The following is an 18,389-nucleotide window of genomic DNA, read 5'->3' on the forward strand; positions in this document are numbered from 1 at the left end:
AATTTAGACCAGATAACTTTAATGAGCCATTCTGTACATGCTGAGGAATTATAGACAGATGACTACAAGCTGAACTTTTCTTCAGGCTTTGTCTTGCCCTTCGGATGACAAACTGCTAAACAAGAAACATCAGATTAATGTGTTCACATTTGAACCACAGTTATTGAATTTGGATTGTACTTGAAACTCCCACATTCATCACATGTAGAAATATTTGCTTCACATTAAAAGAGCTGGGCGAGGGATGGACATGGAAAAAAAGAATCAACAGGGCAGTGGACTCCTGTAGCTCATCTGCATTCATTAACAGATGTGGCACTGATAACAACTGTGACAAAGCTGTTCTGGTCCTTTTAGTTAGACGTGGATGTATGACATAGGACAGCCTATTACAACATCCCACATTACAACAGTGACTACATTCCCAAAGTACTTCATTGGCTGTAAAGCACTTTGAGACGTCGGGTGGTCGTGAAAGGCACTACATAAATGTAAGTCTTTCTTAAATAAGTACAACATTTGAAAAACAGGACTGTGAAAGAATGTTACCAAAAAGTTAATTAAATATTAGATCTATTTACTAATGGAATATTCTAAATCAATCTGAATCTGCATAGATAATGAATTGGTGGAAATCGATAATTAGCTTGTCAAATCATTAGATAATGCACACTACTACAAATTGCTGTTACAGATGAAAGTTGATATCATGTTACTACTCCAGGGTTTCTACACTGGAAGAATCTATTGATGTCAGAGGATTCAAAAAACTCTTACTTTAAGACCAGGAGAACTGTCTTCCGCAGGTTCTGAACTTGAGCCACTGGGGTCGATTCACAAAGCGCAAGTAATATTGGGTGACTCACGATGCCCGACCCAGTAGCAGATGATGGAAGAAAGCGACCAAAATGCTGCTGAATAATATTCCGCAGCTGCTGTTTAACATAAGCACTCTGAGCCGTAGTTTGTCCAATGATAGCTGACAGTCCCTGCAACAGGAAAGAGAATTTCAGACTACACTCAACTGACTTCCAAGCTATTTATTTTACCCCATTTTCTTCCTGTCCTCAAACTATGTCCCCTTGGGTCCAGCTCAGAGTCACAGCAGGCACCTCCGAGATGGCTGAAATATAGTCACTTCTTCATCCAATTCTGATGAAGGGTCATCGACCTGAAATGTTAACTCTGTTTCTCGCTCCATCGATGCTGCCTGACCTGCTGAGTATTTCCAGCATTTTCTGTTTTCATTTCTGCTCTACATTATAAGTGACTGTCCAACTAAGGTAGACAAGCTTATTGTTGGGGGACTTAGCACAAATATATTTCGAGGCCACAAATGTGTCTCAGAACAAAGTACCTTTCATTAAAGAAAAGCTGCTTTTGTGTAAACTGTTTAAATAATGGTTAAAGTAATAGTGATTAGAAGTAAGCACAAAAGTAAACAAACATTGGACTGTTGAATTAATTGGTGCAGTGTAGAACTCAAGGTCTTAATCAAGGTAATTGCAAAGGGGATGGACCTCGGCAGGACCAGAACCAATGTCCTAGGGGGAGTGTTTGCTTGTGCTGTTGGGGAGGGTTTAAACTAATATGGCAGGGGGATGGGAACCTATGCAGGGAGACAGAGGGAAGTAGAATGGGGGCAGAAGCAAAAGATAGAAAGAAGAAAAGTGGAGGGCAGAGAAACCCAAGGCAAAAATCAAAAAGGGCCACATTACAGCAAAATTCTAAAGGGGCAAAGTGTGTTAAAAAGACAAGCCTGAAGACTCTGTGCCTCAATGCGAGGAGTATTCGTAATAAGGTGGATGAATTAACTGCACAGGCAGCAATTAATGAATATGATATAATTGGCATCACGGAGACATGGTTCCAGGGTGACCAAGGCTGGAAACTCAACATCCAGGGGTATTCAACATTCAGGAAGGATAGACAAAGGAAAAGGAGGTGGGGTAGCGTTGCTAGTTAAAGAGGAAATTAACGCAATAGTAAGGAAGGACATTAGCTTGGATGATGTGAAATCTGTATGGGTGGAGTTGTGGAATACCAAAGGGCAGAAAACGCTAGTGAGAGTAGTGTACAGACCACCAAACAGTAGTAGTGAGGTTGGGGACAGCATCAAACAAGAAATTAGGGATGCGTGCAATAAAGGTACAACAGTTATCATGGGCGACTTTAATCTACATATAAATTGGGCTAACAAAACTGGTAGCAATGCGGTGGAGGAGGATTTCCTGGAGTGGATTAGGGATGGTTTTCTAGACCAATATGTCGAGAAACCAACTAGAGGGCTGGCTATCCTCGACTGGGTGATGTGTAATGAGAGAGGACTAATTAGCAATCTTGTTGTGCGAGGTCCCTTGGGGAAGAGTGACCATAATATAGTAGAATTCTTTATTAAGATGGAGAGCGCCACAATTAATTCAGAGACTAGGGTCCTGAACTTAAGGGAAGGTAACTTCGATGGTATGAGACGTGAATTGGCTAGAATAGACCTGCAAATGATACTTAAAGGGTTGATGGTGGATAGACAATGGCAAACATTTAAAGATCACATAGATGAACTTTAACAATTGTACATCCTTGTCTGGAGTAAAAATAAAACAGGGAAGGTGGCTCAACCGTGGCTAACAAGGGAAATTAAGGATAATGTTAAATCCAAAGAAGAGGCATATAAATTAGCCAGAAAAAGCAACAAACCTGAGGACTGGGAGAAATTTAGAATTCAGCAGAAGAGGACAAAGGGTTTAATTAGGAGGGGTAAAATAGAGTTTGAGAGGAAGCTTGCCGGGAACATAAAAACTGACTAGTGAAGACGAACACAGGTCCCTTGCAGTCAGATTCAAGTGAATTTATAATGGGGAATAAAGAAATGGCAGACCAGTTGAACAAATAGTTTGGTTCTGTCTTCACGAAGGAAGACACAAATAAACTTCTGGAAATACGAGGGGACCGAGGGTCTAGTGAGAAAGAGGAACTGAAGGATATCCTTATTAGGCGGGAAATTGTGTTAGGGAAATTGATGGGATTGAAGGCCGATAAATGACCGGGGCCTGATAGTCTGCATCCCAGAGTACTTAAGGAAGTGGCCCGAGAAATAGTGGATGCAATGATGATCATTTTCCAACAGTCTATCGACTCTGGATCAGTTCCTATGGACTGGAGGGTAGCTAATGTAACACCACTTTTTTAAAAAAGGAGGGAGAGAGAAAACAGGTAATTATAGACCGGTTAGCTTGACATCAGTAGTGGGGAAAATATTGGAATCAATTATTAAAGATGAAATAGCAGCGCATTTGGAAAGCAGTGACAGGATCGGTCCAAGTCAGCATAGATTTATGAAAGGGAAATCATACTTGACAAATCTTCTGGAATTTTTTGAGGATGTAACTGGTAGAGTGGACAAGGGAGAACCAATGGATGTGGTGTATTTGGACTTTCAAAAGGCTTTTGACAAGGTCCCACACAAGAGATTGGTGCGCAAAATTAAAGCACATGTTATTGGGGGTAATCTACTGACGTGGATAGAGAACTGGTTGGCAGACAGGAAGCAGAGAGTCGGGATAAATGGGTCCTTTTCAGAATGGAAGGCAGTGACTAGTGGGGTGCCACAGGGCTCAGTGCTGGGACCCCAGCTATTTACAATATACATTAATGATTTGGATGAAGGAATTGAGTGTAATATCTCCAAGTTTGCAGATGACACTAAACTGGGTGGCGGTATGAGCTGTGAGGACGCTAAGAGGCTGCAGGGTGACTTGGACAGGTTAGGTGAGTGGACAAATGCATGGCAGATGCAGTATAATCTGGATAAATGAGAGATTATCCACTTTGGGGGCAAAAACACGAAGGCAGAATATTATCTGAATGGCGGCAGATTAGAAAAAGGGGAGGTGCAATAAGACCTGGGTGTCATGGTACATCTGTCATTGAAAGTTGCCATGCAGGTACAGCAGGCGGTGAAGAAGGCAAATGGTATGTTGGCCTTCATAGCTAAGGGATTTGAGTATAGGAGCAGGGAGGTCTTACTGCAGTTGTACAGGGCCTTGGTAAGGCCTCACCTGAAGTATTGTGTTCAGTTTTGTTCTCCTAATCTGAGGAAGGACGTGCTTGCTATTGAGGGAGTGCAGCGAAGGTACACCAGACTGTTTCCCGGGATGGCAGGACTGACATATGAGGAGAGACTGGATCGACTGGGCCTGTGTTCAATGTAGTTTAGAAGGATGAGAGGGGATCTCATAGAAACATATAAGATTCTGACAGGACTGGACAGGTTAGATGCAGGAAGAATGTTCCCGATGTTGGGGAAGTCCAGAACCAGGGGACACAGTCTAAGGATAAGGGATAAGCCATTGAGGACTGAGATGAGGAGAAACTTCTTCACTCAGAGCTGTTAACCTGTGGAATTCCCGACCATAGAGAGTTGTTGATACCAGTTCATTGGATATATTCAAGAGGGAGTTAAATATGGCCCTTACGGCTAAAGGGATCAAGGGGTATGGAGAGAAAGCAGGAAAGGGATACTGAGGTGAATGATCAGCCATGATCATATTGAATGGTGGCGCATGCTCGAAGGGCCGAATGGCCTACTCCTGCACCTATTTTCTACAAATGCAGGGAAGTCTTGTTACAGCTATATAAGATATTGGTGAGGCCACACCTGGAATACTGCGTGCAGTTTTGGTTTCCATATTTACGAAAGGATATACTTGCTTTAGAGGCAGTTCAGAGAAGGTTCACTAGGTTGATTCCGGAGATGAGGGGGTTGACTTATGAGGAAAGGTTGAGTAGGTTGGGCTTCTACTCATTGGAATTCAGAAGAATGAGAGGTGATCTTATCGAAACGGGGCTTGACAAGGTGGATGCAGAGAGGATGTTTCCACTGATGGGGGGAGACTAGAACTAGCGGGCATGATCTTAGGATAAGGGACCGCCCATTTAAAACAGAGATGAGGAGAAATTTCTTCTCTGAGGGTTGTAAATCTGTGGAATTCGCTGCCTCAGAGAGCTGTGGAAGCTGGGACATTGAATAAATTTAAGACAGAAATAGATAGTTTCTTAAACGATGAGGGGATAAGTAAGGGGTTATGGGGAGCGGGTGGGGAGGTGGAGCTGAGTCCGTGATCAGATTAGCCATGATGTTATTGAATGGCGGAGCAGGCTTGAGGGGCCGTATGGCCTACTCCTGTTCCTATTTCTTATGTTCTTATTAACAATCATGAAGCAACAACCACTCTCCGATGCACGAGAACAAATAGGAAAATGCATGTTCAAAATCAACAAAAATAAAATGGAATATAAACCATTTAATTTGTATTTGAAATGAGTGTCCTTGGAATGTATACAAATTAGGTGGACTTAACTTGGTTTATATTGAAAACTTTGAAGCAGTATTTTGAGGCTATGACAGTTTTAATATTTACAAGGTAAATCATCCATTATTTTATTAAATTAATTTTTTGGGTGAAATGCTTCTTCGTCAAGATGAAAACAACACTGGAAAATGGAACATTTTTCCACTTTTGTCACCCATCAGCATCAAACTTTCCAAATTCATGAATAACATGGGTAGATCCCTCTCCAATATTAAATCCTACTTTCCTACGCTACAGAAGTGATTACACTTCAAAAAGTACTTCATTAGTTGTAAAGTGCTTTGGGATGTCCTGAGGTCATGAAAGGTGCTATATAAATTCAAGTCTTTCTTTCCTTACTTCTCTTTCAAGATCATCCTGGAAGGCAAAGACAATTTGTGTCTCCTTATTTCTTTGTCAAGATATGTTCTAAAACCTGGCTTTGCCTACCTCCAAAACGAAGTGCAAGGAGCTAATAAACTTTTGTTTTAAGGATCGAGGCCATTTGTGCAGCTGCCATCTCCCCATTTGCCCCTAACTCTTGACCTGCCCTCAACTCCTGATCTGTCCCTCTTGCCATCCAGCCCTCACTCAGCATTGATCCCCATTAGGTTTGAGTTTCTTTTAACTTATTTATTCTAGATATCTTTTGGTTCGGTGTTTCATATTCCTCTCATAGGTGACTCCAGTCCCCTATAACCTTAAAAGTTTTTTCACTTGCCCTGATAATCAGATACATTTTATAACTAGTTCAGGATAATGAAGAGAGAGCCCTATTTTAAGCATACTTCAGCTACTGGTTCTATCCTGAGCCATCATATGATTTACCTTGTCTTTTCAAAGTAACAGAACAACACTATAAAGAATTTTGTTTTAGGGTTTAACTGTCAAAAAAAATGTATTAAACAGCAATGTAACAAATTGTGGTTCTAACATAACATATATTTTTACAGTAGTTAACAGCCAGTTATGGTTCATAGCTTTTATGCTAAGCTACATATTTAATAATTAATTTTTAATATGCAGGTAATTTTCTTTCCTATGTCTCACCCACTATAGAAGTATCTGCTTCAGCTGACGATCTTCAGCAGTTTCAGTCAGATTCACTTTGGAGACTACAGACAATCTCCTGCCTCTTTGAAAGCCCCAGACAGACTCATTGGGCCCAAGTTTCCACAAGAAAAAAAACGGGCGCCCCTCCAAGCTGGGCGCCCGTTTTTCGCGCCTAAAAAAATCTTCGGTATTCTCCACCGACTTACAGGTCCTGTGGCACTCGGCGCAGCCGGCACGAGCTGTGGGGGGGGGGCGGAGCCAGGTCCCTGCGCTGAAAACAGTGCCGGGACCTCTGCACATGCGCGCTACAGTCGGCACGCAAGTGCAGTAGCTCCAGGCGCCGAACTGTGTGGGAGGGGCCCGAAGCATGCAGCCCCTAGCCCTGGCCCAATGGCCTCACTGGGGCTGCGTGAATGAGGCTCCTCCCACGGCCAGCTCCTGCTCCCCCCCCCCGACCAGACCTGACACCCGCTCCCCACCCCCCCCCCCCCCGACACCTGCTCTCCCCACCCCGCCCCGACACCCGAGACCCGCTCCATCCCGCCCCGACCGAGACCCGAGACCCGCTCTCCCCCCCCCCCCGCCCCGAGGCCCGCTCCCTCCACCCCCCCCCCCGACCTGACACCCGCTCCCCCCTCCCGACCCGACACCCGCTCCCCCCCCCCCGACCCGACACCCGCTCCTGTTCTCCTCCCTCTCTCCCCTCCCCCCCTCTCCCCACCCTCCCCTTCTCCCTCTCTCTCTCTCTCTCTCCCCTTCTCCCTCTCTCCTCTCTCCTCTCTCTCCCTCCCTCTCTCTCTCTCTCGCTCAGCGGCACGAACAGCTGCAGAATTCTCCCTGGCTGAAGCACTTTCACACAGGTAGGAAGATGGTTTATTTAATCTTTTCTTGGCTTATAAATGTTTATTCAGGTTGGATTTATTTGTATAATATTTGTAGAAGTATAAATAAGGATTTATTGTCGAATTTAATGAGTTCCCTTCCCCCCACCTCGTTCTGGGCACCTAATTTGTAACCTGCGCCTGATCTTTTAATGTGTGGAACAGGTTTTTTCAGTTCTACAAAAATCTTCACTGGCGCCATTCTACTTTAGTTTGGAGTACATTTTCACTGTGGAAACTTTCAAATCAGGCGTCAGTGGCCGGACACGCCCCCTTTTGAAGAAAAAATTCTGTTCTAAACTAGAACTGTTCTACCTGACAAGAACTGCAGAAAAAAAAATGTGGAGAATTGCGATTTCTAAAATAGTCCGTTCTCCACCAGTTGCTCCTAAAAATCAGGCACGAATCATGTGGAAACTTGGGCCCATTGATTTGAAAAGCACACACTGATAAATTCCTTCAAAACAATACCTGCTGCATGAACTTGAATAACTCCCTTACATTCAAAGAGCTGCTAATCTGGATAAATCACACAGCAAGTTTATATCTGAATTGACTACTTTAGCTCCTCTCAAAAACCAACTGACTAATCATAACAAGTTAACTGAGGCAACAATTTATTGAGTTAAGCTGGGACCATGATTTCTGTGAGTCCAACTGGTTTTTACCTTTTATATACTGTGACAGAATTAAAGATGCTAAATTATTAATAAGAATCCTTAATTTTTGTCATCTCCCTGCCACTCTGTAGTTTGTTGCCCATCTCCCCCCTGACCTCTCCAAATTTATCTCTTCAATAAGATCTAACTGCCCCCTCCTCAATCTACCCCACATCCAACTCCTGACCACTGAGCTATCTTACCTGGCCCCAATGCTCATCAACATTAATGCTCAGATTCTATCCCTCTCCCTTTCAAAACTGCCATCATCACTCCGCCTCCTAAAAAAAACCCTGACCCATCTCTCCTCTCCAGTACTATCCCATCTCGAAGCTCCCTTTCCTCATTAAGGTTCCTGTTGCATGCTCACCTCTCATTCTGATCTCTTTTTACATCGTTTTCCCTTCAATCCACCCCTGTCGAAAGAGCCTTCTATTATCTCGACTACTCTCTGGAACTCTGCTCCTCCACCTCACTATCTCCTTCCTTGTCTTTAAAAGCCTTCTGAAATCCAACCAGCATTTCAGTCACCTTTCCTAATTCCCACAAAGAATGGGGTTAATTTCTTTTCATTTTTGCAAAGAACTTTGGGTCATTTTTCCATGTTAAGGGTGCTATATCATTGCAAATAGTTACTCTTGTAATCCACTGTACCACCTAATTCCCCCAACCCAACTATCTATCAGTATAACATTCATGCCACAGGAATCTGGTTCAGTAACAGTTTTAAGACCAGAATATGTACCATGAGAATAGTACTGATTCTTGAGATTGAAAGTGAGAACTGCCAGCACATTGTGTTATGAAAGACACATAAATCACATTGCAATTTATAGCATTCCCATGAACTTGTAAAATTACCTCTTACATTCTAACCTGCCGTTTGCAACAGGATAATATTTACATTTATCTTCTCCAAGTAAACGTTTCCTTTATTTGCATCAACAAGATTCCTTGCTGATTTGTCATGAGAAATCATAACAACCAAAGTGGAAAACAAATCACAGAAATCCACAATGTTATCAGTTTATTGCAATACGATGATTAGCTGGAACATTGCTATTACAGACTATTGTAATACTGAGCACTACAGACCTTGAGAATAGGTTGCTGTGTGATCTGGGTGCAGTGTTTACTATCTTGCAGTAACATTAACAACAGGATAAGTGCAGGATTCATCTGCATTACCCACTCCTGCATGGCACAAAAGACATTGAGATTTGGAGAAAAAAAAACTAGCATTCAGAACCCCACCAGTAACAAGAGAAAAAAAATCAGAAGGGCATTTGTGAAAAAAGCCCCAGGATATTCCAAAGATGACTGCGGTGTAACAGTACCAGTGCTCACCTGGAGATACAGAGGCAAGTTATCTCGGATGGCAGACAGCATTGCTGGGGTAAGTCCTTTGTCCTGTTGAAACAGGGTATGTGGCAATAGCAGACAATCAATGATGCGAAACAAGAGCTGCTGAGCTTTAGAAGTGGACAATATCAGTGCCCAATGCTTGACAATGCAACCTATGAATAAAAATAAAATAAAATGAGTTTCATTATGCTTTGGAAAGCACTCAACGCTGCTATGCCATTTCAGAAAATTGAAATGTTAACTATAAGAGTTCAGTAAGTTCTTAGCAGGATTCATGTATATCGCTGAAGTGAATTCTACTTATTATAATTCCCAACCTGATCGCATTCTTTTGTTCATTTCAAAAATATCACTGTTGGAAGAAAGTAAGACCAGGCCCTCAAAACTGCCACCAAGCTCATGGTCTACAGGGCTGTAGTAATACCAGCCCTCCTGCATGGCTCAGAAACATGGACCACGTACAGCAGACACCTCAAGTCGCTGGAGAAATACTAGCAACGATGTCTCCGCAAGATCCTAGAAATCCAGTGTGGACAGACATTAGCGTCCTCGTCCAGTCCAACATCCCCAGCATTGAAGCACTGACCACACTTGGATCAGCTCCGCTGGGTAGGCCACATAGTTCGCATGCCAGACATGAAACTCCCAAAGCAAGCGCTCGACTTGGAACTCCTTTACGGCAAACGGGCCAAAGGTGGGCAGCAGAAACGTTACAAGGACACCCTCAAAGCCTCTCTGTTAAAGTGCAACATCCCCACTGATACCTGGGAGTCCCTGGCCAAAGACCTCCCTAAGTGGAGGAAGTGCATCAGGGAGGGCGCAGAGCTCCTAGAGTCTTGCCGCCAAGAGCATGCAGTAAACAAGCGCAGGCAGCGGAAAGAGCGGGTGGCAAACCAGTCCCACCCACCCCTTCCCTCAATGACTATTTGTCCCACCTGTGACAGAGACTGTGGTTCTCGTATTGGACTGTACAGCCACGTAAGAACTCATATTGATGATTTTGAAATGATAATACATATTTCCACTCCTTCAATGTTTACACAATTGTTTTCATTCCAGGTTAATTTTACATAAGGCAACAGACATTGGTATGAAATGGTTACTCTGTCCTTAATTGTTTAGGAATTACCCCACCATTGAGATACAATGGGCTCAATTTTGGCCAGGAGTTGCTCCGTTTTTTTTTGAGTAACTTAGCTTTTCCACAATCAATTTGCACCAGTGTGTGAGTTAGTTACTTTTTTTTTTAAGTTTAGTTTTTTTTCTTAAAAGGAGGCGTTACCAGCCACATACGCCAGTTCTGCCCATTTAGGTAACTTTGGCCAGCTAATAGTTACTCCAAATCTACTTAGGCCAGCATATGTGGCCACTTCAGAAAGCTCTTGCGGAGAGGTAAAGAAATCGGCGCAGGTAGGTACATCGGAGGCCATTCGGCCTGGGATAGGGGCAGGAAGCGGAGAGGACCTGCACCTAAAACACCAAGCCTTACAAACCATCAAACCTTGGAAACAAAAAGTTCTAATAATTTAATAACAAATTAAAAATTGAAGTAAGTCCTACCTTCATCTTAAAACTCGGCCCAGGATGCAGCGGGTTGGTCGGTGCAGCCACTCGGCCTGGGCTAGGAGCGGGCAGGAGAACTGATGGTGCTCCTGCCTGGATAATTTCTATCAGTTCTGCTGCCCGCCTGCCCCTAGCCCTGGCCGAGTGGCCTCCCGGTGCGATTTCTAAGATTAAAGTGATTAAAGCTTCAAATCGATGCATTTACCAAAGTAGGGTTAAGGCTTTTCAACGTGGGTATCTAAAGAAACATGCTACTTAAACTGACTGCATCACCTATTAATGCACACACAGCTCCCCAATAAGCAATGTATTTTCCAATTTAAGTCCATAAATAGGCATTTTCTAGCCAAATGGAACTAAGCAGTCAGTGCAATTGCCACTCCCTCCAGCCGGGTCAAAAATGTTGTGTTCAAGTTACGATCTGTTAGCAGCATTGTAATTGCAGCCGCAAGCACGGGAAGAGAAAGTAGGAGGAGGACAGTGGTTACAAGGATTGATCAAACAAAAAGCGGTGTTTGGTACTGAAAAATAGCCGGGGGTTTTACATTAATGATAGTTGTGATAAAATTAATAGAGGCCAAAATTGAGGAAATACCAGCTAAGTGGAGAGAGAAAATGGCCAAATCTACGGATGGCCCGGCATACCTTACTCACAACATTTGGCCGGCATCGGGTCCCACACAGCGGCTGCAGCAAGACACGGAGAAACTGGGGGCAAGGAGCTACTGCACATGCGCGGACACTCCACTAAGCATGTGCAGACGTCCCGGCCCTGTTTTCGGCGCAGGACGCTGGCTCCACCCCCGACTCGATTGGCCATGCTGTGTGACCACAGGGAGGAGGCCGGACAGTGGCCAAAGTGGGAAGAAAATTTTTCAGTACACTTCTGAACAGAGAAAAGCGGCACATCTTTGGTAAGTGCGCCGAAAAACGGGTTGGGCCAAAATTGAGCCCAAAAATGGGAGTGAACTACAACCTCAACGAGGGGCTCAGACATGATAAACTACTCGAGTAGTTTTTATATTAATCTATATGGCGTATGGAATTTTGTTGCATACATAGAAGTTACAATAAGGAAACCGCCCATTTGGCCCAAAGAGCCCATATTAATTCCCTTTTCCTCCATCCATCTATCCAATCTAATCTCGAACGTTAGCACATCATTTCTGTCTCAAACACCAACGCTGACAGTCCACATGCTCACAGCTTTGTGTGTGTAGATGTTTCTCCTGCCCTCTGTGCTAAATCTCTTGCATGTAATCATAGCCCATCATTATAGATCCCTCAACTCCTGGAAACAAGTTATCTACCCTGTCCCATTCTTACATAATTCTAAACACTTCTATCGTATCGCTTCAAAATCTGTACTATTACATCATACCAAGCTGCATCCCATTGATTCTGCATTGTACTCTAGTGCCGCACTATCCACTCTATAGTGTGGAGCTCAATATTGCACAGTACTCTGACTACAGTCTTATTATGGTTTCATATAGGCTCATCAGTACATCTTGGCTTTTATCACAAGAGATATACGATATAAAAGCCATCATTCTATTTTTTTTTCAAAAATGACTTATCAACCTGGATTTAACGTCCACCGACTAGGTTTGTAACCTCTGCAAAGAATGAGTTTTGTCAAGCACGGTCATACCTTCTGAAATCTGGGCTGGCTACTTCTAACTATTTTCTCTTTGGTATTTTTTTTTACCAAAAAGTATAGTTCTCTCCGGCTGTGCAAAAATTATGCTGCAATTATGGGTGCTGATAGAAGACTGTGAACAACAACGGGATTGGTTCTGGTGGTCGAGGTAGCAGGAATTCATGTGCACATTTCTGTACCTAGGGTCACAGACCAGCAGCACATCAATGGAGCAAAACACCGTTCTGTTATGAAAGAGAGGTCTTAGGGATAGTGAGCTACATGGCCACATGCATTCAGCCAACAGTGACATGCATGGCAGCGTGGGCAGGTACAGCAGGAGCGGCGTGGCCGGGGCGAAGGAGTGGCGAGAGATTGCAGTGATGTGATTGGGGCCCAGGGGAGGTGTGAGTTCAGGGCCCAGAAGAGACGTGGGCCCAGGGGCAGCACGGGCCAGCCCACACTGCGATATGTATGCGCAGCCGAGCTGGTCTCTAGTCGTCTTGGTTAACCCTTGCCTCTGGACCAAAGCTTAGCTCTGTCAAGCCCGTGTGGTGGCTGGTATGCAACGGCCACCACGAGTTAAAAAAATCCACGCACAGGCATATTCCACCCTTCACCATTCTGTTCGGGACCTGAAATATTAGGTGTTTCAATGAAACACCTGTGAACTTATTGAACACATCCCTTTTTGGTGTGGAAGCAAGTCAGCCTCGATTCGAGGGACCGCCTAAGAAGAAGCATGTTGGGAACTCAGAGATGGTGAAAGTGTACAGTTCTCTCCGCTGTTGCATGTTTTCCTGGGGAAATAGATTCATTCAATAGTGAGGAAATAAGGCATCTACAACCTGCAAATGTGCACTACAGGTTGAGAGATTTGGCAGATATCTCCAATTGCTGTTTAAAAGCACCCAGTAGCATAATTGTTCAAAGCAGCTTTTCCTGGAACATTTATGGATACAGCCATTTCTGCTATGTAATTACTTCCTAGGTCAGTTTGCAGAAAAGTTCATAATTTATATTACAGTCCCCTTCAAAACTCATACTCTCCTGTGCAATGGGTCTTCAAACATCTCCATGATGGCCAAACTCTGTCCAGAACTTAATGACATAGAATCCGATTCCTAACTGGGCTAAGTTGCTAATGCATCTGTTAGCTATGCCTCTTCTGAACCTCCTCCACCTTTTCTTGCAAATAGAGAGGGATCTTTATATTGGCAGCCCTTGTATGAGGAACAAACTGATGTAACGGATGCACTGCATTTTTAAGAAGCTGTGTACATTTATTTTGTCCTGATGCAGCTCAGCAGCTGCATATCAAAACACTTGGTTTTGGGCCCCAAAATTACAGCAGAAACTGCCAGTAATTGAGACAACACAGGGTCACTTTTAAGAGTTAACAACCACCGTGAGGAAATTGGGCTGCCTCCCAGCACCCGTTTCATATGGGCTCTCAGCAACTCGTTGCAGTCTACATGCATTAACTTAGATGATTTTTAAGGTCTTTTGTTTTTTTTTGGCTAACAGTCCTGTGAAGCACCTTGGGACATTTTATTACATTAAAGGCACTATATAAATATAAGTTGTTGTTGTTATCGTCGGCTAATAAGCCTTGTGTACAACACATGTAGTTTTAGTGCTCCTAGACAAGTTGTCAGGTGCAATGCAGACTAGGTGCTGACTCGGCCTCAATGTCCGATAACATGGGTGCTGGTATTCGAAGCACAGCAACACTGAGTGCCAAGAAATGCATGATCAGCCCATAGTGCTCAGGTAAATTTGCATATCAAAGTAAGTGAGAATTACAATGTGATTTCCATGAACGTGGTCCCAGATTCTGGAGATTGACAGTGTTCTGGGGTCCTGCTGCACTTGCCTGCTGAATTGTGTCGTATTTGTGTTTAATGTTGATATAGTTTTGTTAATTACCATATTCAAATGGATTGAAGTGTATTCTTGTTACACATTTTATTTTAAAAAGGCCTACTTAGCCTGTAATTGAAGAAATGTAGTTGCTTTAATCTTAGTGGTACTTGCCAGTCAGTTATATGTTTATTGTGACCAGATTCAACCTGGCCAACTATAACTGTGTGATTCAATTCAAACATTCAATAAAACCTTGAATGTTATGGACAAAGCTAGAAAGGAGCAGGAGACACGGGCATTCAAGTTCATTATCATCATCATAGGCGGTCCCTCGTATCGAGGATGACTTGCTTCCACGCCAATAAAGGGATGAGTTCACAGGTGTTTCAATGAAGGACCTAATATTCCAGATCCTGAACGACATGTTGACGGGTGGAAGATGCCTGTGCGTGGATTTTTTTTAATGCGTGGTGACCGTTGCACACTAGCCACCACTAAGCCTTGGTCCAGTGGCAAGGATTAACCAAGACGATTGGAGACCAGCTCCGCTACACGGACCTAGTGTGCATACATATTGCAGTGTGGGCTGGCCTGTGCTGCCCCTGGGCCCTCACCTCTTCTGGAGCCCGTAACTCACACTGCTCCTGGGCCCCAATCACGTTGCTCTGCAATCTCTCGCCACTCCTTCACCCCAACCTCGCTGCTCCTGCTGTACCTGCGCACGTTCCAATCACCGACCTGGGTTATGGTAATGTCCAATCCAGTCGCCCTCTTCACAACCGTTGCCCTCCTGAACTGGATCGCGCCGCACCTTGAAGTGGTATGCTCCACGCTGGGCCTTGCAGATCGGGGCCGCTGTGCTGATTGCCAGGTCGGGCTCCATGTTGTTCCTTTGAAGGCCCCTGCAGGCCCTCAAAGGAGCAACGTGAAGCCCGGCCCGGCATTCGGGACGGTGGTCCAGACCTGCAAGGACCATCATCATTCAAGTTCAATACTGTAAATGACCTTCTAACATTCAACTATTTTACAGAGTGTCAATTAGTGCAGCTCAAAGATTTAATTCATGGTTATGAGGCAAAATCTACAATAAAAATATATCTCTTTAAAATCTGCAGATTTGAAAAACACAATTATCCAATCAACATATCTGAAAACAAGGCAGAATACATAAAACTAGAAGTAAATAGATTTAAATTTATTTGGGTCATGTCAACTGCAAGGTAAATGGGGCTGCTTTGTTTTTGTTTGCTCAAAGGAATAAAGGGAAGATGTTCTTTTTTATTTAACAAATGTGGTTTTTGCTGCAGCTGGCACTTTCACCTTCACCAGCTCAGCTTCCTATTCAGATTTCTGCTCTCATTTGGAGATGAAAAGTCTCGACCTACAACAAAGCAGTTTTAACGACAAACACAAGATCAAAGTTGAATGCCATTGAAGGTGATGGTCATTTTATTAGCATCGTGCACCAGCTTAAAATAAAATCATTAACATTAGCTGACATGATCTGTGTACCACAGTGCAATGATCTCTGCTCAACAATGTACAGTATCCCGCAGTTTGCAATTTGTAACTGTGGAAAATCACTTCAGATCAATCTCAACAGTTCCTTCAGTATAATGGCCCCTTGTAAGGATTTCAGCAGCAGTATTATAATCATTTCATCTTGTTTTCACAAAGGCAGTTAATCAGTTTCCTGCTAAATTAACCCTATTTCATCCAAGCAATTTATCTAATTCACAAAAATGTTATCAAATGACAAAGAAATTTATCAATATAGGCTATAGTTTTAGAATGTATAAGGATTTAGGTCACATTATACAGCACCTACATAATTCATGTTGTTCACAGACACAGCATGTGAACAAGTCCACAATTCAATCTTACTTCAACATTGTACTTTTGTTTTATGAGGGGGAGGGAGACAAGAACGAGTAAGGAGAGCAGAGGAGAAGGGAGGGGAGAGAGGGGAAGGTGGGGGAGACCAAGTAGGATCAATTATGTGACTCTTGCAAATACTTCAATCTTTTCTCTTGCACTTATGTGCTGGACTCCTCCATGTTTGAGGATAGGATGTTCATGAAGCCTCCTCCTCTAGTTAGCTATCTGGTTGTCCAGGACTATTCTTAACTCGATGTGGGAGGACCACAACGCTTTGCTCTGGTCCGTGATTTGTGGGACCATTTAGCTTCATCTATAGCCTACTGTTTATGGTGTTAAGTAGCCCGGTGTTGTAGCTTCACCAGGTTGATGCGTTATTCTAAGGTAGGGTTCTTGGCGTGCCCTACTACACTCTGCATTGAATCAGGGTAGGTCTTTTGGCTTGATGATGATGATCAAGGACTGAAGGATGTGCTGGGCCATCAGGTTAGATTGTAATAGCATAAGTTCTGCTGCTACTGATGACCCACAGTGCCTCATTGGATGCCTAGTTTTGGGGTGCTAGTTCTATCCTCAGTGTGTCCCATTTAGCATGGTGGTAGTATCACTAGTGTCAAATTACATGATGGAGAAAGAACTGTGCGATGGTCAGAGCTATCATGGACAGACGTGTCTTCGACAGGTAGGTTAGTAAGGACGAGGTCAAGTAGGTTAATACTTCGCGTTGGTTGCCTTACCACCTGATCTAGTCCCAATCTGGCAACTCTATCTACAGGATTCAACCAACTTAGTCACTACTGGTACTACCCAGCTATTGATAGTGGTAGCCCCGAGACTATGTAAGCCTGCCGTCAATGTTGAATACTCTCATGGCCAATTTCACCTGATTTGTATATCATTGTGCCCTGATCCCCTAAATGTGTCATGGATGAGTGACCAATATCTATAAAGCCTATTAGTTTTCAACTGTAAGGAGGCCTAAATATTGCATTACAAATCTTTCAGGGATCTTTAGTACTAATGTTGCATTTAGAAAAGGGAAAGGTTGCAATCATTATTTATATTGTGGTAGATTTTTGCCTTCATCTCCTGAACAATGATCCCCTCAATGGAACGACAATCGGAGGTGCAATGTTTGCACCTGTGAGTATGCTCATAGAGCTGTTGCATTTTGAGTGGCTTAGCCAGTCACGTGATGTTCACAAGACTCAATAAAACCCCAGTCAGTTGGGTCTAGGTCATCCACGATGAGGTATGCAGTTGAGAGCCTAGTGGATGAACTGGTAATGTGTTGTGTGATTGTTAAACCTTTGTTAATAAACTGACTAGTTCTTAATAGCAATGTGTTGCTATGAATTCTTAAGCAAAGAACCCATGAACAGGAGGGTTCTATGAAAAGCTGGTGATCCACTTCACCACATTACCAGGCAGTGAAGACAAAAATCTACCCCCTGGTATTTCTGAGGCTGGGTTCTGAAACTTGATATTCCTTTCCCCCACCCCTCCTGCTCTACCTAAAGCAGAGGTGCTGAAAGACAATGACAAGGAAGAAATATGTTGTAAGCTGTCAATTTCAGACATGCTGCAAAGATGTTAGATCCAGAGATGGGGTAGCAAACAATATTCTGAAAACAAATAGCATACAAAATGCCATTTTGCTGGATAAGTGCACACAAAACAATGAGTCCAACTCTTTCCTTTGAACATGGGAACATTTGTAGCACACACAATGGAAGGTTTCAGTAAATTTGTGCCGACATAACACACAAATGGGAGCGGCATTTATTGCCAGGAAGCACACTAGCATTCAGTCTGAATTAAAAAAAAATACATCTGACTGTTCAATGCTTCTTCAAAAGTACAGGCCTAACAACAATAGTAAGAACAAACTGCTACCTGAGAAACCGTACATTGCTATCGTGTATTCTTAGACCACTTGATTAAAAAGATACGTGCATTTAAAGTTTTTTTTTTAAGCACGAGGCAAAGCTGTGTGGTGAAATAATGGTTCAGTGCAACATCAAATATGCACATGACTTTGATTTATTATTCCAAAAGTGTGTTACTGATTTGTAAATCACTGATACCCACCAATCATTTAGCGAGCGCCTTAATGTCTGATGTATAAAAA

At 43.3% G+C, this 18,389-nt stretch overlaps 1 protein-coding gene across 2 annotated transcripts in view; it reads right to left on the reverse strand.

Annotated features, from left to right (window-relative positions):
• mms22l (MMS22-like, DNA repair protein) overlaps window positions 1-18,389 on the reverse strand; it is a 203,387-nt gene that overhangs the window by 11,727 nt on the left and 173,271 nt on the right. For both annotated transcript variants that reach the window (XM_070885405.1, XM_070885404.1), the window contains exons 20-21: window positions 9,292-9,461; window positions 778-989 (exon numbers count right to left, since the gene is read on the reverse strand). In XM_070885405.1, the coding sequence (XP_070741506.1) occupies window positions 778-989; window positions 9,292-9,461 (382 nt within the window). The remainder of the gene's footprint in view (window positions 1-777; window positions 990-9,291; window positions 9,462-18,389) is intronic.

The sequence above is a fragment of the Pristiophorus japonicus genome, chromosome 7 (genome assembly GCF_044704955.1).
Source record: "Pristiophorus japonicus isolate sPriJap1 chromosome 7, sPriJap1.hap1, whole genome shotgun sequence".
NCBI lineage: Eukaryota > Metazoa > Chordata > Chondrichthyes > Pristiophoridae > Pristiophorus > Pristiophorus japonicus.